Source organism: Hyperolius riggenbachi, chromosome 10 (assembly GCF_040937935.1).
Source record: "Hyperolius riggenbachi isolate aHypRig1 chromosome 10, aHypRig1.pri, whole genome shotgun sequence".
NCBI classification, from domain to species: Eukaryota; Metazoa; Chordata; class Amphibia; order Anura; family Hyperoliidae; genus Hyperolius; species Hyperolius riggenbachi.
Genome location: NC_090655.1, coordinates 249,237,547 through 249,263,927, shown reverse-complemented (window position 1 = coordinate 249,263,927; position 26,381 = coordinate 249,237,547). Strand labels below are relative to the sequence as shown.

Here is a 26,381-nt window from a genome sequence, read left to right as displayed (position 1 = left end):
CATAGACATATGACTATGGCAGGGACTAGATTGTGAGCCCCTCTGAGGGACAGATAAGCGACAAAACAATATACTCTGTACAGGGCTGCAGAATATGTCAGTGCTATACAAATATTAAATAATAATAATATTATGTGGTGCAGTGGTACTGCATGGGGCCAGTGGTGATCAAAGTGACATCAGGAGCTGGGGGGAATAATTAATTTGGAAAGGGGTAATACTAAGCCCATCTTTATGCCTAACTCTATTCTCTACCCAAAAAGACTGGACACTAACCCTAACATCATGCTTGAATATTAAATGTCCAGCCCTTTCTTCATACCTAACCCTATTCTCTCCAGCCTTACCATTAACACTTTCTGTCAGGCGTGCAGCAGCAGCTGCTGGAGGTGGGTTTGAGTACCCAGGTGAGGGGGTGACTACAGATGCAAATATAAAATAGTACATTATTACCTCCTCCCGCTGTAATTCCCAGCTATCCCGACCATTCTCCTTTTTCCCTGAATTTCCTGTCTATTCATTCCACCACTTCCTCCCGAGCGTTCCGTTCAGTAGACGCACGCCATCTTGTGGTGAGTATGCTAACTGCAGCACACAGCAAATTTTAATCATCTGAACACCGCACTGTGTTATATTTTCCCAAAGTGTTTAGTAATGCCATCATCAACAGCTAAAACATTTAAGCAGACATTTTTTTTTCTTTATCAGTTGCTAAACAGGGTTTACCAATTTATAAAGGCAAAAGTAATGTATCAATGGTGTCGGCTACGGCTAGACATTACAACATTGTATATGCTCAGAGTGAAGATCAACAATATGGCAGGGATTAGATTATAATGAGCTCCTCTGAGGACAGTGTGATCTGTAAAGTGCTGCAGAAGATGTCAGTGCTATATAAATTAATAAACCAGTGTGCTAAAATGTTTAATCCAAAAATGTGGTGATTACTTTACTATCCTCATGCTGCTCATTGTCTTCAGGGTTCCTCCTATTTCCTGTTTCTGGTCCTCTTCCTCCTGTCCTGAATTGATGCGTAATTTACACGTAATTTCGTGTCGACTTTTGCCGTGGCTACCAAAATTGCTACATATTTTGCTACATAATTTTTCAAAAAGACCGTGTAGTTTTTTTGAGAAAAACGATTTTAAAAATACAAAGAAAATTGGTTTTTAAATGGCCTTTTTTGTAAAAATAAAAAAAGCGTAAATAACGCGTAAAATTAATGCGTAATTACGAATGCTTACAATTACGCACCAAATTAATAACGCTTTTCGAATGCTTATACAAAGTCAATGAAATTAATGATTCGTAATTACGTATATTTGTAAATGCCAAAATGTACACATAATTTTGCATAATCGCAATTAGCTGATTACAATCATCACCGCCCACCACTAGATAGACTGAATAACTCCTAAAGGGTAAGAGGAACAACAAAGTCAACATAACACACCACCCAAAATCCAGCTCTTTTACAGAAGGTTTATTAACTCCAGAAACATGCGACATGAAGTTTCAAAGTCACAAAGGACCACATCAAGGTCATACATTTAGGATTTGTCATTGGCCACTGGGCTCCCCCTGCTGAAAAAACCCTCACTCGACCCCTCCCTACCCTCCAACTACCGCCCAATCTCTCTCCTCCCTTTTGCCTCAAAGCTCCTCGAACGCCTGGTCCACAGACACATCACGCACTACCTCAGCACCAACTCCCTACTTGACCCCCTACAATCTGGTTTCCGTCCTGCCCACTCAACAGAAACCGTTCTCGTCAAGGTAGTAAATGACCTTACCCTTGCCAAAGCTGAAGGAAACTACTCCATCCTGCTACTGCTTGACCTTTCCTCGGCATTTGATACAGTTGAACATCCCCTCCTCCTTTAATCTGTACAGTCGTTAAAGAGAACCCGAGGCGGGGTTCTTATAACGCAATCCGCATACAGAGGCTGGGCCTGCCTATAGAGCCCAGCCTCTGTTGCTATTTAGCTTCCTCCAAACACCCCCCTCCCCCCCCCCCCCCCCCCCCTGCGCGCTGTGAGACCCCATAAATCACAGCCGCGCTATGCGGGCTATGTTTACCTCTCTAATGTCAGTCTCCACTCTCCCCCGCCTCTTGCATCGCTCCGGTCCCCGCCCGCGTCCCTTCCCTGCAATCAGCGGCAAGGGAAGGGACGTGGGCGGGGACCGGAGCAATCCAGGAGGCGGGGAGAGTGGAGACTGACATTAAAGAGAAAAACATAGCCTGCTGCGACACGCTGCGTGTCGACAGCGCAGCTGTGATTTATGGGGTCTCACAGCGTGCAGGGGGGGGTTTTGGAGGAAGCTAAATAGCAACAGAGGCTGGGCTCTATAGACAGACCCAGCCTCTGTATGAGGATTGTGTTGTAAGAACCCTACCTCGGGTTCTCTTTAGGGATTTGTGACAACACCCTTGCCTGGACCTCCTCATACCTCTCTAATCGCCACTTCACCACCTCTTTTAATGGTTCCTCCTCAACTCCCACACCCCTCTCGGTTGGAGTCCCCCAGGGCTCTGTTCTGGGCCCCTTACTGTCAGGGACGGATCTAGGGGGGGGCAAGCGGGTCTCTTGCCCCAGGCGCAGTTTGTGTAATTCTTAAAAAGGCGGCAAAATTTGGATGGGGAATGGCAGTTTAGGCGCCAAAACCTGACCTTGCCCCAGGCGCAACTTGGGGCAACTTGGTCTAGATCCGTCCCTGCTTACTGTTCTCAATTTATATCTCCTCTATTGGCAAAGTCATCTCCTTCCTGGGCTTCAAATACCACCTATATGCCGATGATACCCAAATCTATCTCCACACCCCCGATCTCTCCCCCTCCACTATGGACAAGGTCTCCTCCTGCCTATCAACCATCTCCTCCTGGATGTCAGCTAGGTTCCTGAAGCTTAACCTGGATAAATCTGAACTCATAATTTTCCCGCCCCGCTCTGCACCACCCCTCCCAGATATTCACATCACTATCAACAGCACTACCATCCACCCTACCTCCCAGGCCCGCTGCCTGGGCGTCACTCTAGACCAGGGGTCTCAAACTCGCGGCCCGCGGGCCATTTGCAGCCCTTGATACAATATTTTGTGGCCCTCGCTGGCAAAAGCTTCCTTATAGTTCGCTTCAGTGCTCCCAAGTAATCCACCGCATCCTCGCCGCTAAACGAGGGCTGCAGAGCCCCCAAATCGCCCGGGGGGCAATCCGCCTAATTTCCTGGAAGGGGCAAAGCTTTCAGCTTCAGCTCTGCCCCTCCTGACGTCAATCGCCACACAGATCGCCGCCTCTGCCTGCCCCTCTCTGTGAAGGAAGAGTGAGAGGGGCGGGCAGAGGCGGCGATGCGCCGCAATTGTGAAATTCCTTATGCGGCCCAGCCTCATCCTGACTTTGCCTCCTGCGGCCCCCCAGGTAAATTGAGTTTGAGACCCCTGCTCTAGACTCTGCCCTCTCCTTCAGCCAACATATGCAAAATGTTACCAGAACCTGCAACTTCCACCTTCAAAACATCTCCAAAATCCACCCCTTTCTGACCCCAGACACCACCAAGCTTCTCATCCATGCCCTTATTATCTGCCGCCTTGACTACTGCAATGCCGTACTATCTGGCCTCCCCTTAAAATGCATTGAACCCCTTCAATCAGTCATGAATGCAGCAGCTAGACTCATCAGACTTTCCCACTACTATGCTTCCACTTCTCCCCTCTGCGAAGCCCTACACTGGCTACCTATCAGCTTCAGGATCAGTTTTAAGGTTTTAAATCTGTGCACAAGACCTGCCCAACCTACATTTCTGAGTTCGTCAACAGATATGCACCTGCCCGTCCCCTCCGGTCCTCCAATGATCTCTGCCTGACCTCCCCACGCATTTCTCATTCCCATGCACGCTTACAAGACTTCTCAAGAGCTGCCCCCACCCTATGGAACTCCCTTCCACTCCCCCTCAGACTCGCTCCTTCCTTCAACACCTTGAAGCAAGCCCTCAAAACACAATTCTTTAAAATAGCCTACCCCACATCTACCACACTCTAACTCTCTGTCAATCACCCTTTGCACAGTCCTACCTTATGTGTTCCCCACCCTTTAGATTGTAAGCCTTGGCAGGGCCTCCCCCCTCTTTTAGTGTGTCCTTCTTAATTTTACTACCCCAGCAATTACACCCTTCTCATGGACTAACTCTTACTTGTTTTGCCGGGTCTCTGTAAGCCGCATTTTATACCCTGATTGTATGTATAACCTTGTGCTATGTTGTATAACCGTTTGCTACCTCTCTGTCTGTCACCCCTTGTTGCAATGCATGTATCCCTGTTTATTGTCCAGCGCTGCGTAATATGTTGGCGCTTTATAAATACAATTAATAATAATAATAATAATTGGACCACAGGCCACCATGAGACTGCTCCACACTACTCTGCTGCTTTGTTGTAGTCACTCAAAACCAGCTGTTTCAGTTTAATCGCTCAAAACCAGGTGCTTCGGTTTATTCCCTCAAAACCAGCTGCTTCAATTTATTCGCACAAAAAACAGCTGCTTTGGTTTATTTATTCAAAACCAGCTGCTTCGGTTTATTCACTCAAAACCAGCTGCATCGGTTTATTCACTCAAAACAAAACCAGCTGCTTTAGTTTATTTGCTCAAAACCAGCTGCTTCGGTTTATTTGCGCAAAACCAGCTGCTTCCGTTTATTCACTCAAAACCAGCTGCTTCGGTTTATTTGCTCAAAACCAGCTGCTTCAGTTTATTTGCTCAAAACCAGCTGCTTCGGTTTATTTGCACAAAGCCAGGTGCTTCTGTTTATCCGCTCAAAACCAGCTGCTTTGGTTTATTCACTCAAAACCAGCTGCTTCAGTTTAGTCACTCACTGTTCATAGACTCGAAGTTTGCAGGCAAGAAACGTTTACATTTTTGATTTTTTTTTTTTTATCATAAACCTCTAATGAGTGTGTAGAAATCTTGGTGCCAAATAACCTATGAGGAAGCTGATCCTTCTGTGATCTACAATGGCTGAAAAGCTGAAATGTTAGCCCAGAGGAAGAGAGAGTCCCTAAAGGTGGCCATACACAATACAATCAAATCCATCAAATCAATTTTCCAGTTTGTACGATAAAAACAATTTGTTGTATAAGAAACCAAAAAATAAACTTTTTCAATTAACTGCTTTCGGTCCATGCTTGCTAATTGAAAACTACACATTTTGCACCTGTTATCCCTACTCGGCCATAGAGTTCAATTAGCGACTGATCCTTAACTACCTAACGACCGCGTCACGCCAATGGGTGTGACCGCTGCGGCAGCCCCAGGACCGCCTAATGCCAATTGGCGTCAAGTCATGGGGCCGGCTACTGCAGGAGATCACACGCAGGCTGACGCTTGCATCTCCTGCTTGGGGGGCGGAGCTCCGCCCACCTTCGGTCTCCGAGCGGCGATTGCCCTGGTCTTTAGGGAGGTTTAACACTGCGGTCCTCAAGTGGTTAAGGGGCCAGAGACTGCTGGTACTGAAGTGGTTAATATAACAACTATTGGTTTTTCCTTTTTTTAAAAAAAAAAAGAATTGCATTTCAAAAAATCAGATAGAAAAATATAAACTCTGAGTTTTATTTGATCGTTTAATATTTTCAGAAAAAATGATCACAAATGTATAGTACATTGATTAGATTTTACTGGTTGTTTTATCATCAGTTTTCTGAAAAAAAACTAAAAACTGAATTGTGTGACCCCCTTTAACTTCCAGAAATGTTTTAGATATTTTATGTGGTTGCATTATAATTTTAACACTATTATAGATTTATATAGCGTCAACATATTCCATGGCACTGTGCAATTCTAGTGACTCAGGCAAAGTGTAGAGACAATTCACATGAAACATCTGGTAGAACAGATAATAATATACAGCATACCCGGTACCCAGCAGCACGTAGCAGAAATGACAAGAACATAAGCAAGAATACCAGGGTAGATTAGGAGGTCTCTGCCCATAAAAGCTAACAATCTAAAGAAATGGAGGAATGACACAAGGTGAAAGGAGTTGGCCAGCTGTGGTGCCGAGGGTAGTAGAGAGGCCAGTACCTTGATGTCATGTCCCAGGTCATATCATATGAATTGAAGGGAGTTCCAGAAGAGAAGAGGAACTTGTGAGAAGTCCTAAATGTTGGGATTGGGAAAGGCGGTGATAGGTGACAAGAGGCAGAGGCGTTTGAGCCATTAGGCAGGTATAAATTCTTGCCTAGAGCGACAGGAGGAGGGAAGGGCGCTGCTGCACTGAGTAGTGAGAGAAGAAATGCCTCTCAGCTCACTCAGGTATCAGTTTACACAGCAGCAGCAGCAGCGCCTGACTCGACTCATAACTGATTCACTGACTGAGTCATTCATTTCCTTCAGCTCAATAATTCAAAGAACCACAGTAATGAATAAGTCAATGGGCTTGATTCACAAAAGAGTGCTAACTGTTTGCACGGCCGTTTTTGTGCAAATTTTCGCCTTGCGCTTGATCGCAAATTTTTGCGCGAAACGATAAAGTTTTCGCGCACATCCGCGAATTTTCGTGCAAAATCGATATCGTTTTCGCATGAAAATTTGAGCTTGCACACAAAACATTATCGTGTCGCGTGAAAATTTGCAATCATGCGCAATGCGAAAATTCGTGCGAAAACGGCCGTGCTAACAGTTAGCACTCTTTTGTGAATCAAGCCCAATGAGAGAAGGCACTCATCCTAGTCAGGGATCCGAGTACAGCATCAGCCCCTGAGTCCTGAGATTCATTCAGTCCCTCTCTCTCTGCTACTGGTAACTGCGTGGATGTAGAGACTGTGTAGCAGCCAGGCATTGACTGCCCCCCAGGCCTCCTTTCAGTCAGTGATTTAGGGTTGGTCCTGTGTCTGCTGTATTCAAGTTTGTTGTTGTAAGGCAGGCATGGGCAAACTTGGCCCTCCAGCTGTTAAGGAACTACAAGTCCCACAATGCATTGCAGGAGTCTGACAGGCACAGTCATGACTCATAAAGGCAAATGCATTGTGGGACTTGTAGTTCCGTAACAGCTGGAGGGCCGAGTTTGCCCATGCCTGTTGTAAGGCAATGTAAAACACTGGGCTAGCTGATAAAAGTGCAATTAGAGGGCAGGCAAGCTGGTAAATATACACAGCATGATGCAGAGGAGGGTCCTTGGGAAAAATCTGTCTGGTCTCTCCCCATTGTTAAAATGACTGCATGTGCAGATAAGGTGTTAAACAGGTTGAAAAGTTTTGACAGTCCCTAGACTCCAGGAGGGCTGCTTTCTGACTTGTGTGAGAGACTGGCAGGGACAGCAGTCCTATTACCGGCAACTAGCCTCTGTGTAATGTGGGACTGCAATACAGATTAGCTCTCTGCTCCATCTCAGGCTATTCTCAGTCACACTCCACTCCTCCTATCTCTGGGCTAGTGCATGACAAAATCGCAATAGCAATCACTAGCAATTCACGAATGCAACTTTGTGAAGCGATTTTTGAAAGAATCGCTTTAATAAATGCTACCTGCAGCATGTTTGCGATTTTAAAAAAAATCACAACAGTGCTGTGGGAACACCCTCATAGGGTAACATTAGCCCAGCGCTTTTCAAATCGCTGTAAATTTGAAAAGCGCTCTGAAGCACTCTTGGTGTGCACCAGCCTTCTTCATTCACCTTTGTTTCCCTCTTTCCCTAGTGCTGGGTGTCTGTGTCTTCTTGTCATAGAGGAAAGCTAAATAAAAGTGCAATCCTGGTGAGGCAAATATCTTCTTCCCTCTCTTTCAGCTTTTCTCTCCTCATTATTTCTCTGCATAAGGGATCAGACACACTATAAGGTAGTAAAAACGGGGATTAGTAGAGATGTTGGTGGTGAAGGGGAGGACATAGGTAGGTGTATGTAGGGGGAGGGGGCGTGGGGGGATTGGCCTTGAGGGAATTACAGTGGCCATACTTCTGTTGACCTGACAGCCGATCGACCAACCGTTTTGATATTAGCAAATCGGATAAAAAAGTTTGGGTGGAAATTGGTTGAATATATCAATCTCAGATGTTGGGAAATCTTGGGCCAATGTGGTTGTCAGGTGCGATAATCATGGAGTGCGATAACCCCGAATTATAGACAAGACGAAAAACCCGTTGTCCCTCAAAATGTATTTTGCCCCCCTGATGCATATACGACATGGGGTGAGTGTGTGACATAATTTGGGCTGAGGCTGCCATGATAACGGGCATCTAGTCTGTGTTTCCCCCCAGGCCAGAAGGTCCCAGTCCTCCCCTGGTAGCAGCATAGTGTGTGTGTGTGTGTATAGTGTATGTCTACTGTGTGCTGTGTATAGTGTGCTCTGTGTGTGTGTAGTGTGTGTGCGTGTGTACTGTGCGTGTCTAAAGTGTGTGTTCGCGTGTATAGTGTGTGTGTACTGTGTGCGTGTGTGTATAGTGTGTGTGTATAGTGTGTGTGTGTGTATAGTGTAGTGTGTGTGTACTGTGTGCATGTGTGTATAGTGTGTGTGTATAGTGTGTGTGTGTATAGTGTAGTGTGTGTGTGTGTGTGCGTAGCGTGTGTGTGTGTGTGTATAGTGTGTGTGTGTACTGTGCGTGTGTACTGTGCGTGTCTAAAGTGTGTGTGTGTTCTGTGTATAGTGTGTATGTTGTGTGCGCATGTATAGTGTGCGCGTGTGTGTGTGTGTGCGCGTGCGTGCGTGTGCATGCCGCAACAAGTATATTTCATGGTGAAACGCTCTGCTGCATTACAACTATTTTCTGGTGAACCTATGCCGCAATAAGTGTATTTTCTGGTGAAACGCTGCTGCCTTATGATTTTCAGGAGTCTTGGGGGTGGGGTTCAACACAGGAGCGGTGTTCACCACGAGGGGTGGGGGGCATGGGACTGGGGGCAATCACGGGGGGGGGGGGGTGCCACAGGATTTCTCGCCTGGAGTGACAAAATGGCTAGAGACGCCCCTGACAAGAGGAGATGTAAAGGAAACAAGAGATGGCACTAATGTGTGTATTTATACTTAACTGGGGCTTCCTTCAGCCCCATGAGGTGCATGGCCTCCCTCGCCATCCTCTCCAGCCTCTCGATTCATTTGTTATTGCTCCTGGTATAATCAGGCCGCTTTCTTCCGCGCATGTGTGGCTCGGCCATGCGCACAACCCTGTGTTGCACTCCCACAGCCGGGGGCATTCTGTGCCTGCACAGTAGTACTGGGCAAGTGCCGTATGCTCCCAGGGTGTTAACTGCACAACTCAGGATACATAATTGAAGTAAGTACCAGTAAAAGGAACGTGAGACAACCCCTTTAACTGTATTTATTATATCTGTGTGGAAGGAACTAGCAAAAGAAAGACAGAGGGGGGCAGTGTTTGAGACAGGGCAAAATTTCTGGAAAGGCATCAAAGGCCCGGGCCTTGTGCAGCTGCAACCTAAAGGGGCACCTGAACATGAAAGAGGGGTTGCTATATATGAAAGGTAAACTGATGTTCAAGGGAGCTTCGTGAAACAAAGGGGCTGCTGTACATGGATGATACACATGGAATGGGAGCAGGGGCACTGCTGCACAAAAAAGGTAAGCCACAACATTCTTGGCCTAGAGCAGGGGTCCCCCAACATTTTGGGTCAAGGGCCAGGCCAACATACTTCAGACTGCTGGGCAGCCGGAGTATGCATAAAATGATGTAGAAGTCTTTGTGGGCCAGACGGTGAAGCATACCCAGGTGAAAACCTGCAGTCCAATTGGGCAGCAGTGTCACCTGATGTAGAATTTGACTGGAAACCAGTTACTACTGCTTTCTGGCTTCCATGTGGATGGGCCACTAAGGCCCGCAAACTGAATGTGGCTCCCTGAGGGGTCCGATGTCATCAAGCCGGGACCCGGAACTTAGCATCAATACAGCAGGGATACCGGCCAGAGCAGAGGGGAGCGCCGATCGTTGGGGAAACGGCAGGAAGGTGAGTAGATCCTCTTCTTTCCCCCCTACCGCCGCAGCTCTGTAAGTGATCACTATGATCCGCCGGCGATCATAGTGATCACGTAATCAGCAGCCATACGCGATGCGAGGGGAGATGTCAGCTGTCATATGACAGATTAATCTCCCCTCTCCGGTGCGCACGATCGCGTCAGGATGGTTCGTTAGCGCGGACGTTGAATCAACGTCCAGTCAGGGCGGCAGCACCACCTGCTGGACCCCAAAAGGTTAATTATCTCTTATCAGCAGCTGTAAATAGACTGGACTGCAGGAGCTCTGACAAGTCAGCTCCCTCCATACAGTAAACACTGAGGCTTAACCCCTTCAGTGCTCCCTGCAAAGTGAAACCAGTTTGTCTTTTAGGATTTCCTTAATTTGTACAGAAGACTTTTTTTTTTGCTCATATAAGTTATCATGCTGTGGCTAATCTTTTAGAGCAAAGATGAAATTGTGAGTTGAGTTCCACTTTAACTTTTGAGTAGTTGAAAATGTACTATCTATGCAAAGGTAAAAAGGCACCCACAGAACCTGAGCCTGGCATATTACTCTTGATAGGAGGACTTTTATAGCTTTACATGCTCACAATATTGTGACAATATCTGGGGCTTCTGAAGAAGCAGATGGCACCCATGAAACGGCTGTCAGGCCATCCACACTTCGCTGTATGTCCATGTTGTTGGGGAACTTAAAGAGGTGTTTTGTTTTTAAAGCTGGTCCGGTGCCTGTATCTGTTCTCAGCTTTTCACATTGTGCCTTAAGTGTTGGACAACCACCACCAGTTAGGCATCGGGGTTGTAAGCTACATACCAACCCCCCCTAGTTGGAGGAGATAGTGCAGGTAGTTTGCTCTCTCATGGGCAGATAGGAAGGGGAGGGGCATCTAGCCCCCTAGTGAGGGGATCTGGAACGACAGGAGAGTATATGAGGCACCCAATGTGATATAATAAATAAAAGGTTATAAATAAAAAAGGAAGGTTAGCTTTCTTCCTTTCAGGGAATGTAATGATTGCAGGTGAGTGACAGACTTAATTGATGTCACATATCACTGATCAAAAATGGCATTTTCGGGACTGTAACAATATCTGCCAGCCAGTGTGTAAGCGTATCATGTGGGCATGAGAGGTTAAAGAAGAGATTTTTTAATACTATGAACTGATTGTGTAGGTAAACTCTTCATCATACATGTCAAACTCTGGCACATGGGCCAAATCTGACCCGTTAAAGCGGATCCGAGATGAAAAACTAACTATAACAAGTAACTTGTCTATATATCTTATCTAAAGTTTAGATAGTTTACACAGCAAATCTAGCTGCAAACAGCTTTAATAGAATATGATTATTTCTTCCTGTGATACAGTGACAGCAGCCATGTTGTTTGTAAACATTACACAGAGGCAGGCTTATCTGTATCTTGAGCAAGGAAACCTAATCCTCCCTCCCTCCTCCCTTGTGCCTCTGAAATATCTGGCTAGTAATACCTCCCCCTCCTCCTGCCCAGACTGAGCTTCCATGAGCCCTTGCTACTGTCTGAAAGTGCCTTGGCTCTCTGAAAAACCTGTGGGCGTGGCTTCTTTAGTTTATAGGGAATTAGAGTATTAAAACTAAAACAAAAATGTATTTGGCTTGAGGAATTCCCTATAAACAATAGGAAAGGAACACAATTATGCAATTAGTAAAAGTTCATCTCGGATCCACTTTAACTCATCTAAGTTGTCCCTCAAGTGGTTTCCCCATTTTGGATGATGTTTGGCCTACTGTAGACCACCAGGGAAGATATACTGGGGTTAAAGCCCTAGATCACCAGGGAAGCCAATGGGGAGTGAGAGATGAAAGCACACACTAAGGAACCGTATAGGGGAGGGAGGGGGCCATTAGACACCAGGGAACTTTATAAGGAAGGAAAGTGGCCAGTAGACATTGAGGTTGGCCCACAACGTAGTCCCAGTGTTTAATTTTGATCCACTTTGTACTCGCATTTGACACCATTACATGGAAGTGGTAAAATTGGTCAGTCATTGTTCAATCAAAATTGTGTACCAGACTTTAGCCTCAGGATTTGAACCCAAGTTCAGTTTAAAGCTCAATTCTAGGAAAAATGTTTAATTAAGTCTTGGATTGTGTGTAGGGGCGAACCTACCACGAAACCACCTGAATCATTTGACTCAGGTGGAAAAATCTAGGGAGTGGTGATTGGACAAACAGTTTGGGTCACCTGGTCCTGGCGCCTGCTGTGACGTATGCGCAGTCACCCTCCAATTCCTGTTCCCTTTGCTGCAGTTTACCATAAAGCCTCAGACCCTGAGGGAATCCTGAAGGCAGTCAGCACTGCAGGCAAAGTCACCTTTTGGATTGGTTGGTGAGTCCACACACAGTCCAATTTCAATTGTATATACAATCGATAGAATCTGGGCTCTCATATAGAGGCCAGGTAGCTGCCACCAATCTGCAATAAAGCGTGTGAATGCACTAAGTCTAACTCTAGCTAAATCCTGTAGGAAAAAGGGTTAATTTGACAACCTTTTTATAGATCTCAAAACTAACGATATTAATATCAAAACAGTTATGGTAACATCTCGGAGATATGAATGCTTTTACGGAGATTTTCAGAACAGCATTTAGAGGAACGATTTTTAATCGTTTATTTAAAGAAATAATGCAGAACAAAAATATAGCAAATGAAACAAATTGATACAGAAATAATAAAGATTAAATGGGAAAATAGCTATTGATAGTCGGAGCAGTTTATCAAGTTACCGTATGTCCTTTTGCGGTAATAAGTCCAACAGAAGATATGAAGTCCAGTTATGGAAAGTTCTGTGGAATGGAGTGAAGTCCTTGAATGAATATGATGGTAGATGGATGGATGGACAAAAAACTCCCTCCTGTGTCCAGCAGTGTGGTTTTAACTCTTCCTCTGCCAGAGGGCGGAGTTGTAAAAAGAGATGGTGTGGTATGCCTTCTCCCGCCCTTTGTCATGACAAGCAGAAAGAACATGCAATAACTGGAATGGTTATAATTTGGCGCCAGACAACCATAACCCGCAGCGAGTGACACGAGCACGCTTCTGGCGTTCTCTGTGTCACACAGATACCAAACATGGGTGTCTTGGGGTATTCCAAGGTGGAACACACTGTTGCTTGCTTTCAGAAGGTGGTAGGGCCATGCTGAGTGGTCCCACCACACACAAATAATTTTTAAAGTGAATGCTTACCGTTTTTAAAATAAAAAAGTCAGATACTCACCTAAGGAGAGGGAAGGCTCGGTCCTAATGAGCCTTCCCGCTCCTCTCCCGGTGCCCGGTCCCGCACAGGATCCCCCGTGGCAGTATTCGACCAGTTCGGTCAAATACTGCCACTTCCGCAGCCGAAGGGATGTTTTGGAAGCTTTCGGGAGCACTCGGGCTCCCGAAGACGGGCCGCTCCAGACTATGCATGCGCAAGCGCCCTCTATGACGCACTCGCGTGTGCGTAGTATGGAGCGGCCCGTCTTCGGAAGCCCGAGTGCTTCCGAAGACCTCCGAAGTCCCTGCGGCGGCGGACGCAAACGGGGGAGCCAGCGCAGCACCGAGGGCACCGGGAGAGGAGAGGGAAGGCTCATTAGGACCGAGCCTTCCCTCTCCTTAGGTGAGTATCTGACTTTTTGATTTTTAAAACGGTATCCACTGGCTTTAGTAATTGTCTGCTAATTTTGAAATGGCTACCATCGACAGAAAACTGATTCATTTAGTAAAATGTCTGAATGACTTATTCTTTCATATCAAGGTGAATTAAAAGTAATTTTCTCTAACTCTCATCAGGCTAGAGCAGGAATGGGGTGCTTAATGACTTTTATGATGCGCCCCTGTATCCTGCTTCTTATCTGAAGTTTTCTGAAGTGAATCTGTGAGCTACATAATTTGCCTCTCTGTTTTAGAGTTTATTGGGGCTTTCCCTAGGGGACCATGACTTGTGAGGTGAGTTTGTTGTTTTATGTCACCCATAGCTAAGCTCTTCCTGGTTGGGAAGGAGAGGTATTGCATGGCGATAAACACGAGCATAAACAAACACTAACATTCCCCAAAGCAGGGCTATGGGATGAAGGAGCACTGATTTTCTAAAAGCAGGCTAAGGAGGTTAAAGGGGTACTCCAGATCATATTTTGTTCGCAATGGCGTTCGCAAAATCGTGACACCTGCCTCCTCTCCACTCTCCCGCCCCTCCTTCCTGGCACATACACTACCCTCTTCATCCACGCATCCTCGCCCTCATTCAACCGATGGCACCTGCCACCCTTCCCTATGACATCACAGGGTATGCTATGGTAAAACCCCATCACTGCCGCATCCTCCAAATTTTGCTTCAGGCAGCAGAAAGTCTAGAACTGTCTCTGATTCTGTGGGTAAGGGTGGTTAAAGCCTCTATTGCTGGCCCAAGTTCCCATCACTTCCTGTCCAGAAAGGAAGCAAGAAATTCTCTCCATGTCTAGCAGAGACACAAAGAAAAAGAGCGTTTTTGTAGAGTGGGAAGGAGTTAGTTCTTTATTATTAATGTTGCGCATTTCCTGTACCAACTTCCATAGCAAAGCCAGGTCCATGAACAGAAAGCAAAATAAATTTTTTCTAAAAAAAAGGAACCTGGAAAGCAATACATAATCACAAAAAAGGTGGGGGGTTTAGGGATGGTGGGGACACCCAATACCAATCAGGAACATGGCCAGGAATGGTGGCTTGAGAATCCTCACCAGTGAATTCCACACAAGATTTCAATGAAGTTAGCTGGATGACTCCACCCACAGTCCTCTCAGCATTGGTGGCTATGATCTTTTGTAAATACCTCGTCACTTGAGTACAGTTATTCCATTTACATAAACAAATGAACCTATAAAATGTCACCATGTATGTGTGATGGGCATCAGATGGCATGAATCTTCAAATGTTTCATTAGGTCAAATTTTTGCAAAAAACATTTCCCGCAGTCTGAACATGAGAAAGGAAGCTCTCCTGTGTGAATCTTCTGGTGCTCAAGAAGGCTTTCTGCCTTCATAAAACTCTTCCCACACTCTGAGCACGAAATCGGGTGTTCACCTGTGTGACGTTTCATATGCAACACGAGACTGGTTATTTGGGCAAAGCTCCTCCCACACTCTGAACAAGGAAAAGGATGCACCCCTGCATGGCTTCTCCGATGTGCCAGAAGCTCTCCCTTTCGAGTGAAGCATTTGAGGCACTCCGTACAGGATTATGGCTTCTCACCAGTGTGGATCTTAAGGTGGTCGTCAAGATTTCTCTTCTGGGAAAAACATTTGCCGCACTCGGGGCACGTAAATGGCTTTTCGCCAGTGTGCATTCGCTGGTGTATGATCAGCTGGGACTTGTGTGTGAAAGACTTCTCACAGTCTGAGCAGGAAAAGGTCTTCTCACCGGTGTGAACTCTCCGATGTACATGAAGTTCATACTTGGTCCTTAGTGATTTTCCACACTGTACACATGATAAGGTCCTCTGGACCGTGTGAAGCTTCAGATGTCGGACAAGGCAGAACTTCTGGCCAAAGCGTTTGCCACACTCTGGGCATGAAAAGGGCTGCTCGCCCGTGTGGGACCTCTGGTGTCGAATGAGTTTGGACTTGTATTGGAACGCTTTTCCACACTCAGTGCAGATGAAGGGAGTTTCAATCATGTGTGGCTTGTGGATGAAGATGACCTCTCTCTCCTGCATGAAGCACTTCTTATCCTTTGTATAGCTGTACGATACCCTCTTGCCAGGAGTATATTTTGTATGGCTGCAATTTTCTGCACGATGATTTGTACTCGAAAGAAGATATTGTTCTGAGGTTTCCCGTACAACAGGTCCATCTACTAGAGGTGAGAAATGATTAAAAAAATAAATGATTGAAGTCAAATTTTCATGTTGGTACATGATAAATGGTTTCTTGGAGCTCGGGCACAAGTGTAAGAATAGATAATGAATAAAATACACAGTATTGTTGCTCGGATAGCCTTGATCATGAGTACGAGGTACATGAGCAAGATTCCGCCCACTTCCAAATTGACTCGTAATCACGATCACGAGTAGAAAGGGATATCCGACTCAAATGTGGTTTCGAGTCGAATAACCGCATGTAATCACTAATCACGAGTCGGTATTCATGATTAAAAACCCGCCGACTTTAATGGTTAATAGCAAAGCCCCCTTACATGTTAGAAACACCAAATTTGCAGAATACGTTAAGAAGAACAGTGGAAACAAGGGGGGCATTTTTTTCAAAAAGACCTTATAGTTTTTGAGAAAATCGATTTTAAAGTTTCAAAGGAAAAAAGTATACATTTCAATGGAGTAAATGACAGATAATGTAGCAAACCTAACGGTAGTGTAAATTTACATATGTCAATAGAAAGAGCTATGAATTTCCTGATGGGGTTTTCAGGGGGTCCGTACGCAGGACCCCCTGGAACCCCTCCAGAGCCGCAACGGTTTGGCCAGGGAGTGGTATACAGCCGCAACATGGCTTTATAAAGATCCCTGGCATCTTTTCCTATTTTTAAAAACTTTTTTTTTTTTTTTTAATATTCAGAGGGTGGAAATTTTTTAAAAATATGACGTGGGGTCCCCCCTCCCGAGCCTCTGTAACCCCTTGTCCCCCATGCAGGCTGGGGTAGCCAAAATGCGGAGCCCCGGCTGACTGGAGCTTCGCACTCTGAGCTATAACAGCCCGCATGGTCCATGGTATGGGGGGATCCGGGGGAGAGGGGCAGCCAAGCTTCCCCTCCCCTGGAGACCTTATCCAATCCATGGACAAGGGGCTCTTCTCCGCCTTCGGTGTCGCAGAAGGAGGTGGGGGCGACAACTCCCTGGGGGGGTTTGTGGTGGCATCTGGGAGTCCCCTTTAAGAAGGGGACCCCAGATGCCCCCCCCCCCACCCCCCCCCCCCCCAGGAGAAAAGTACAAAGTACCCCTTACCCATTTCCATAAAGGGTTAAATGAAATAAAAACACAACTATAAAAAAGTCCTTTACTGTTCTCAATTAACATAAATACTTACCTGTACCTTTAAGAAAATGTTCCCACACCAATATCCTTGGAAAAGGTCCCAAAATCCTCTATCTTGTGACATTGATTGAAGATCTCCGGTGACCCACGCAACCGCCGCCACACACCGCCGGTCCTCGTGCACCTCTAGCTATACTTAGTATAACTCTAGAGCCAAAAGCATCTTTAAATTTGGCTCCAAGACTTCCCATTGGGGATCACCATTGGTGAAGGATCAGAAGGATCTCCATTGGTGTGCTAGTAGACCAATGGAGAGCCTTGGAGCCAAATTCAAAGATGCTTTTGGCTCTAGAGCTATACTAAGTATAGCTAGAGGTGCGCGGGGTCCGGCGGTGTGTGGCGTCAGTTGTGCGGGTCGTCGGAGATCTTCAATCAATTCTTAACGTCAGGAAATTCATTGCTCTTTCTTTTGATATATGTAAATGTATTTATTTTCTCAAAAACTATAAAGTCTTTTTGTAGAAAAAAAAATTCCCTTTGTTCCCACTGTTCTTCTTAACATAGCCTGCAAATTTGGGGCCTGATTTACAAAGCGGTGCAAACTTTTTTGCGGACTTTTGCGCGCGCAATTTGCCGCGATTCGCGCGATCGCGGACTTTTGCGCGCGCAATTTGCCGTGATTCGCGCAAATCGCTGCAAATTGCACGCGCAAAAGTCCGCGATCCCGCGAATCGCGGCAAATTTCGCACGCAAAAGTCCGCGAAAAAGTTTGCACCGCTTTGTGAATCAGGCCCTTGGTGTTTCTAGCATGTAAGGGGGCTTTGCTATGAACCGTTAAAGTCAGCGGGTTTTTCATCGTGAATACCGACTCGTGATCCCGAGTAACTTGTGATCACGAGTCGGTAATGAGTGCGATCAAGAGTGCATTTGTGATTGAGAGCCGATCACTAGTGCTGCTCACGAACTCGTGATCACAAAAGAACAGCTTCTGATCACGGGTTACTCGTAATGAGTACCACTGATACACAGTACAACCAGATGAACAATCAGGTCACCTTGCACATACAATGGAGTTGGATCTTTCATGTTCATCTCCATTTCATTTGTTGGAAACATGATGCTATACTGAGGAATGGAGATGGACCTGTCATATGGTGCACAGTATATCCTCCTCATTTGCTGGTACTATGATGTCATACTGAGGAATGGAGATGGGCCTTTCATATGGTGTACAGTATCTCCTCCTCATTTGTTGGTGCTATGATGTTATACTGAGGAATGAAGATGGGCCTTTCATATGGGGTACAGTATCTCCTCCTCATTTGTTGGTGCTATGAAGTTATACTGAGGAATGGAGATGGGCCTTTCATATGGTGTACAGTATCTCCTCCTCATTTGTTGGTGCTATGATGTTATACTGAGGAATGAAGATGGGCCTTTCATATGGTGTACAGTATCTCCTCCTCATTTGTTGGTGCTATGATGTTATACTGAGGAATGGAGATGGGCCTTTCATATGGTGTACAGTATCTCCTCCTCATTTGTTGGTACTATGATGTTATACTGAGGAATGGAGATGGACCTTTTATATGGTGTACAGTATCTCCTCCTCATTTGTTGGTGCTATGATGTTATACTGAGGAATGGAGATGGACCTTTTATATGGTGTACAGTATCTCCTCCTCATTTGTTGGTACTATGATGTTATACTGAGGAATGGAGATGGACCTTTTATATGGTGTACAGTATATCCTCCTCATTTGTTGGTACTATGATGTTATACTGAGTAATGGAGATGGGCCTTTCATATGGTGTACAGTATCTCCTCCTCATTTGTTGGTGCTATGATGTTATACTGAGGAATGGGGATGGGCCTTTCATATGGTGTACAGTATCTCCTCCTCATTTGTTAGTGCTATGATGTTATACTGAGGAATGGAGATGGGCCTTTCATATGGCACACAGTATATCCTCCTCATTTGCTGGTACTATGATGTTATACTGAGGAATGGAGATGAGCCTTTCATATGGTGTACAGTATCTCCTCCTCATTTGTTGGTACTATGATGTTATACTGAGGAATGGAGATGGGCCTTTCATATGGTGTACAGTATCTCCTCCTCATTTGTTGGTGCTATGATGATATACTGAGGAATGGAGATGGGCCTTTCATATGGTGTACAGTATCTCCTCCTCATTTGTTGGAGCTATGATGTTACACTGAGGAATGGAGATGGACCTTTCATATGGTGTACAGTATCTCCTCCCCATTTGTTGGTGCTATGATGTTATACTGAGGAATGGGGATGAGCCTTTCATATGGTGTACAGTATCTCCTCCTCATTTGTTGGCACTATGATGTTATACTGAGGAATGGAGATGGGCCTTTCATATGGTGTACAGTATCTCCTCCTCATTTGTTGGTACTATGATGTTATACTGAGGAATGGAGATGTGCCTTTCATATGGTGTACAGTATCTCCTCCTCATTTGTTGGTACTATGATGTTATACTGAGGAATGGAGATGGGCCTTTCATATGGTGTACAGTATCTCCTCCTCATTTGTTGGTGCTATGATGATATACTGAGGAATGGAGATGGGCCTTTCATATGGTGTACAGAATCTCCTCCTCATTTGTTGGTGCTATGATGATATACTGAGGAATGGAGATGGGCCTTTCATATGGTGTACAGTATCTCCTCCTCATTTGTTGGTGCTATGATGTTATACTGAGGAATGGGGATGAGCCTTTCATATGGTGTACAGTATCTCCTCCTCATTTGTTGGTGCTATGATGTTATACTGAGGAATGAAGATGGGCCTTTCATATGGTGTACAGTATCTCCTCCTCATTTGTTGGTGCTATGATGTTATACTGAGGAATGGAGATGGGCCTTTCATATGGTGTACAGTATCTCCTCCTCATTTGTTGGTGCTATAATGTTATACTGAGGAATGGGGATGGGCCTTTCATATGGTGTACAGTATCTCCTCCCCATTTGTTAGTACTGTAATGTTATACTGAGGAATGGAGATGGGCCTTTCATATGGGGTACAGTATCTCCTCCTCATTTGTTGGTGCTATGATGTTATACTGAGGAATGGAGATGGGCCTTTCATATGGTGTACAGTATCTAATTCCTCATTTGTTGGTACGATTATGTTATACTGAGGAATGGAGATGGGCCTTTCATATGGTGTACAGTATCTCCTCCTCATTTGTTGGTGCTATGAAGTTATACTGAGGAATGGAGATGGGCCTTTCATATGGTGTACAGTATCTCCTCCTCATTTGTTGGTACGATTATGTTATACTGAGGAATGGGGATGGGCCTTTCATATGGTGTACAGTATCTCCTCCTCATTTGTTGGTGCTATGATGTTATACTGAGGAGTGGAGATGGGCCAATCATATGGTGTACAGTATCTCCTCCTCATTTGTTGGTACTATGATGTTATACTGAGGAATGGAGATGGGCCTTTCATATGGTGTACAGTATCTCCTCCCCATTTGTTGGTATTATGATGTTATACTGAGGAATGGAGATGGGCCTTTCATATGGTGTACAGTATCTCCTCCTCATTTGTTGGTACTATGATGTCATACTGAGGAATGGAGATGGGCCTTTCATATGGTGTACAGTATCTCCTCCTCATTTGTTGGTGCTATGATGTTATACTGAGGAATGAAGATGGGCCTTTCATATGGTGTACAGTATCTCCTCCTCATTTGTTGGTGCTATGATGTTATACTGAGGAATGGAGATGGGCCTTTCATATGGTGTACAGTATCTCCTCCTCATTTGTTGGTACGATTATGTTATACTGAGGAATGGGGATGGGCCTTTCATATGGTGTACAGTATCTCCTCCTCATTTGTTGGTGCTATGATGTTATACTGAGGAGTGGAGATGGGCCAATCATATGGTGTACAGTATCTCCTCCTCATTTGTTGGTACTATGATGTTATACTGAGGAATGGAGATGGGCCTTTCATATGGTGTACAGTATCTCCTCCCCATTTGTTGGTATTATGATGTTATACTGAGGAATGGAGATGGGCCTTTCATATGGTGTACAGTATCTCCTCCTCATTTGTTGGTACTATGATGTTATACTGAGGAATGGAGATGAGCCTTTCATATGGTGTACAGTGTCTCCTCCTCATTTGTTGGTGCTATGATGTTATACTGAGGAATGGAGATGCGCCTTTCATATGGTGTACAGTATCTCCCCCTCATTTGTTGGTGCTATGATGTTATACTGAGGAATGGAGATGGGCCTTTCATATGGTGTACAGTATCTCCTCCTCATTTGTTGGAGCTGTGATGTTATACTGAGGAATGGAGATGGGCCTTTCATATGGTGTACAGAATCTCCCCCTCATTTGTTGGTACTATGATGTTATACTGAGGAATGGAGATGGGCCTTTCATGTGGTGTACAGTATCTCCTCCTCATTTGTTGGTGCTATGATGTTATACTGAGGGATGGAGATGGACCTTTCATATGGTGTACAGTATCTCCTCCTTATTTGTTGGTGCTATGATGTTATACTGAGGAATGGAGATGGGCCTTTCATATGGTGTACAGTATCTCCTCCTCATTTGTTGGTGCTATGATGTTATACTGAGGAATGGAGATCGGCCTTTTATATGGTATACAGTATCTCCCCCTCATTTGTTGGCACTATGATGTTATACTGAGGAATGGAGATGGGCCTTTCATATGGTGTACAGTATCTCCTCCTCATTTGTTGGTACTATGATGTTATACTGAGGAATGGAGATGGACCTTTCATATGGTGTACAGTATCTCCTCCTCATTTGTTGGTACTATGATGTTATACTGAGGGATGGAGATGGACCTTTCATATGGTGTACAGTATCTCCTCCTTATTTGTTGGTGCTATGATGTTATACTGAGGAATGGAGATGGGCCTTTCATATAGTGTACAGTATCTCCTCCTCATTTGTTGGAGCTGTGATGTTATACTGAGGAATGGAGATGGACCTTTCATATGGTGTACAGTATCTCCCCCTCATTTGTTGGTACTATGATGTTATACTGAGGAATGGAGATGGACCTTTCATATGGTGTACAGTATCTCCCCCTCATTTGTTGGTACTATGATGTTATACTGAGGAATGGAGATGGACCTTTCATATGGTGTACAGTATCTCCTCCTCATTTGTTGGTACTATGATGTTATACTGAGGGATGGAGATGGACCTTTCATATGGTGTACAGTATCTCCCCCTCATTTGTTGGTACTATGATGTTATACTGAGGGATGGAGATGGGCCTTTCATATGGTGTACAGCATCTCCCCCTCATTTGTTGGTACTATGATGTTATACTGAGGAATGGAGATGGACCTTTCATATGGTGTACAGTATCTCCTCCCTATTTGTTGGTACTATGATGTTATACTGAGGAATGGAGATGGGCCTTTCATATGGTGTACAGTATATCCTCCTCATTTGTTGGTACTATAATGTTATACTGAGGAATGGAGATGGGCCTTTCATATGGTGTACAGTATTTCCTCCTCATTTGTTGGTACTATGATGTTATACTGAGGGATGGAGATGGACCTTTCATATGGTGCACAGTATCTCCTCCTCATTTGTTGGAGCTGTGATGTTATACTGAGGAATAGAGAAGGGTCTTTCAGGTGGTGTACAGTATATCCTCCTTATTTGTTGGGAACATGAAGAGACAGGAATACAGTATTAAAGAAAGCAGCTTATGAAGGCACATTACTGGCCTACAATTTTCAACAGGGTCCTCATCTTATCTGCTGAGTCTCCACCATCAGTACTTATGGGAGTACATTAATAATGTGACAACTTCTGTATATACTTACATGTACTGATATCTAGAGAACGACCCTCCTCTTTAATTGTCCACATCATGCAACCCTCTGTAGATTGCTGATCACTCCTCACATATGACTCATATTCTTCCTTATTTATTGCTATCATATTTTCTCCCTCATCTGTAGACTCCTGATCACATGTAATATAGCTTTGTTCTTCTTTAACATTGACTTTCATAAATGGTTCTTCTACCTACACCCGAAAAATTATAGAAAATAATTACTTACAGAAAACATTAGCAGTAAAATAATAAGCTACATACTGATAACATTTTATATCATGTACAGTACTTTAGACTCAATTTTCAGATATAACCCTGCAACACCACCTACCTGATAATGGTGGGGTATGGTGTCATCTTCCCGGGAATAAAGAGGACGTGTACATCTCTCTGGTAGGTTTCTATTACTGGACCCGTCTGTAGGAAATACACACTGACTAAATAAATTGTCTCTACGTGGTTACCAGATGATGGAGGGATTTAGGTGGACCCTCCGTACTGCTCTCTCCTTTACAAGAGATGAAAGTCTCCTCTTACCCGGTGATGTGAGGGGCGGCTGATTCTCCATCATGATGTCCTTGTAGAGGTTCTTGTGTCCTTCTATATACTGCCACTCCTCCATGGAGAAATAGACGGCGACATCCTGACACCTTACAGGAACCTGACACAAGCAATGATAGAGTCATCATCCAGAAACATCTCCCAGGAATTATGGGACATTGTTTATGTCAAATAATTCCCAGAAGAGCTCACCTCTCCAGTCAGCAGCTCAGAAATGTCCTTGATGATGTCCAACATTTTCTTCTCTTTTTTTCTTGCAGGTCCCGGAGAGTGAGGATCAACCAATGCTGTCAGTCTCTCACCAGATTTCTTCTTTACCACTTCATGTTCCTGTGCAATGACACAGACTATCAGTTATCACTATCTATGTTCTCATCTGATCTCTGGTCAAGTGTGATACCAAAGATAAGTGATATTGGGCTTGATTCACTAAGACAAATAGCATGCCTTATCAGAGTTAACACGCCTTATCAGAGTTAACATGCCTTATCAGAGTTAACACACCTTATCAGAGTAGAGCTACAAACTTATGCCTGCTAATTGGCAATGACAAGAGCTCCACTCGTCCTGCTCTGAGCCCCTGCAGGTCCAATCGCTTTAAAGGACATTATCCCTGCACTTTGATTGGCCCAGTAGGCTGCCTGTCACTTGACAGGAAACTTGACAGGCAGTCTAAAAGCGGGGATAATATCCTTTAAAGTGATTGGACCCGCAGGGGCTCAGGACAGGACGAGTGGAGCTCTTGTCATTGCCAATTAGCAGGCATAAATTCGTAGTGCTCACTACGCTACTTGGATAAGGCATGCCAACTCTGATAAGACGCATTAATGCTGATAAGGTATTAACTCGGATAAGGCATGTTAACTCTGATAAGGCATGCTATTTGTCTTAGTGAATCAAGCCCATTATGTGACATTCCCAGAATCCTCCTTGCTCCACCAAGGACTATGGTATATTACCAACTAGCAAATGCATGCCCACAGGAAGGAGTAGGGCAGGCAAACATTAAGGATTGCAGGAAAGGTGGGTAGGCAAAGAATGTGGGTGATGCTGGGTGGGGAAACTAGGTGTGAACAAGCATATTATGTTGATGGGTTGGACAGGCGAACTGACTGGAAGTGGACATATTAGGCTTTGTGATGGAAGGTTAACAGAAACTGGGGATGGGCAAGACAGATGAACAAGGGAAGCTCATAGTGGGGTGGTAGGGTAGACAAGATGTTATCAGCCCACAGTGGAGGTAAGCACAGTCCATTGATGTGTGTGCGTGGATGTGAGAAAAGATGACGTGGGGATGGAAGAATAGATGATGAGATTAATGTTATGTCACACTCCCGGAATCCTCCTCACCTTTCTACTTAGGTGTGTATTATGCTGTAGGAGATAACAGTGACATTATGGGCCTCTCCCAGAATACACCTGACCTTATCAGTCAGGCATGTATTTTACTAATAGCAGTAAGGTAACAATGACATCATGTGACCTCCCAGAATCCTCCTCACCTCTCCAGTCAGGTGTGAGTTTTACTAATAGAGGTAACAGTGACATCATGTGACCTCACAGAATCCTCCTCACCTCTCCAGCCAGGTGTGCGTTTTATTAACCACTTGCCGACGCGCGTCGGCAAAGTGTTAGCTGCAGGACCAGCGACGCAGATCTGCGTCGCCGGCTGCAGGCTAATTAATCAGGAAGCAGCCGCTCGCGCGAGCGGCTGCTTCCTGTCAATTCACGGTGGGAGGCTCCGTGAATAGCCTGCGGGCCGCCGATCGTGGCTCGCAGGCTAAATGTAAACACAAGCGGAAATAATCAGCTTTGTTTACATTTGTACACGCTGCTAACAGTAGCAGCGTTGTACCAGATCAGCGATCCCCGGCCAATCAGCGGCCGGGGATCGCTGTCACATGACAGGCAGGAGCCTGTTAGAGGCTGCACAGGACAGATCCGTTCCTGTGCAGCCTCCGATCTCCGGGGCAGGGAGGGAGGAGAGGGGGAATCCTGCGGTGGAGGGGGCTTTGAGGTGCCCGCCCCCCACCAGCCACACACAGGCAGGAGCGATCAGACCCCCCCCAGCACATCATCCCCCTAATGGGGAAAAAAGGGGGGCAATCTGGTCGCTCTGCCTGTTGTTTGATCTGTGCTGGGGGCTATAGAGCCCACCCAGCACAGATCTTCTAAAACAGTGCTGGTCCTTAAGGGGGGGGGGGGGGGGGTAAAGGCTGGGTCCTCAAGTGGTTAATAGAGATAAGAGTGATATCATGTGACCTCCCAGAATCTTCCTCACCTCTGCAGTCAGGTGTTTATTTCATTAACAGAGATTTTTTGTCTTCTCACCTCACCGGTCAGCAGGTAGATGATCTCCAGGGTGAGGTTTAATATCCTCTCAGTCACGTGACCCTGATCTTCCTCCATCCTCAGTGACGTGGTCATGTGGTTTTTCTCTGCTAAGGGGTGATAAGGTAAGAATTATATGGACTGCAGGAGGGGTATATTAGGGTGGGGATATATTGCATGTGCTGCACGCTCAGATCAGAGGAAATTAATTATTTTTTCATATGTTATACATCTGGATTCATGTATTAATATAACAACTTTCTACAAACAACCACATGGGAATAGACAGTGCATTTAGTATAGGCAGTCAATAAAAAAGACAGAGGTGAGCATCTGTAGGATATCTGGTGTCTTCTTAAGTACATGATTAATGGATCTTCTCTATTCTTTCAGTTCATTAAAAAAAAAAAAAAAAACTAAGGCAAGTGGGGCTTATAGCAATGCTGTCTCCATGGCCATAAATACTAATGCTGACATGCTGCTTCTGTCATACATGGGTAACTGTTCAGTGGTTAGTTTGTTCCAACAAGATGTACTGATATAATAATTGTACACATCTACTGTAGTAGTATCCTACAACCGTACCTCCAGTCCTGCCAGTCCCCACAATGTCTTCTTTCTATTTCCTCCCATTTCACCTCTGACCCTCAATCCTCTATGGTCCATTCTTCCTTCCTGTGCGTT

General features: G+C 45.1%; 2 protein-coding genes across 3 annotated transcripts in view; both read right to left on the bottom strand.

The window, feature by feature from the left end:
• The window catches only part of LOC137537065 (uncharacterized), a 338,736-nt gene that overhangs the window by 50,591 nt on the left and 261,764 nt on the right, over positions 1-26,381 (bottom strand). The gene's annotated exons all lie outside the window — the stretch shown is intronic.
• On the bottom strand, positions 13,608-26,331 carry LOC137535217 (zinc finger protein 1 homolog). 2 transcript variants are annotated; one of them, XM_068257033.1, is made up of 7 exons: positions 26,283-26,331; positions 25,698-25,807; positions 23,559-23,696; positions 23,343-23,466; positions 23,137-23,222; positions 22,792-22,996; positions 13,608-15,789 (listed from the first exon to the last, which is right to left on the bottom strand). In XM_068257033.1, the coding sequence occupies exons 2-7, from the start codon at positions 25,791-25,793 to the stop codon at positions 15,173-15,175; spliced, it is 1,266 nt and encodes a 421-aa protein (XP_068113134.1). In that variant the 5' UTR covers positions 25,794-25,807; positions 26,283-26,331; the 3' UTR covers positions 13,608-15,172. The 2 variants fall into 2 exon arrangements, with proteins under 2 accessions (XP_068113134.1, XP_068113135.1); XM_068257034.1 differs by lacking the exon at positions 26,283-26,331 and having other exon boundaries at positions 25,648-25,734.

What these genes read in the sequence shown, in the direction of transcription:
- LOC137535217 (XM_068257033.1), bottom strand. Translation starts at nt 25,793, where the DNA reads ATGACCACGTCACTGAGGATGGAGGAAGATCAGGGTCACGTGACTGAG. An exon ending in CTGAGCTGCTGACTGGAGAG is followed by an intron (nt 23,467 to 23,558) that starts GTGAGCTCTTCT and finishes TGCTTGTGTCAG; the next exon opens with GTTCCTGTAAGGTGTCAGGA. An exon ending in CCATACCCCACCATTATCAG is followed by an intron (nt 22,997 to 23,136) that starts GTAGGTGGTGTT and finishes TTTCGGGTGTAG; the next exon opens with GTAGAAGAACCATTTATGAA.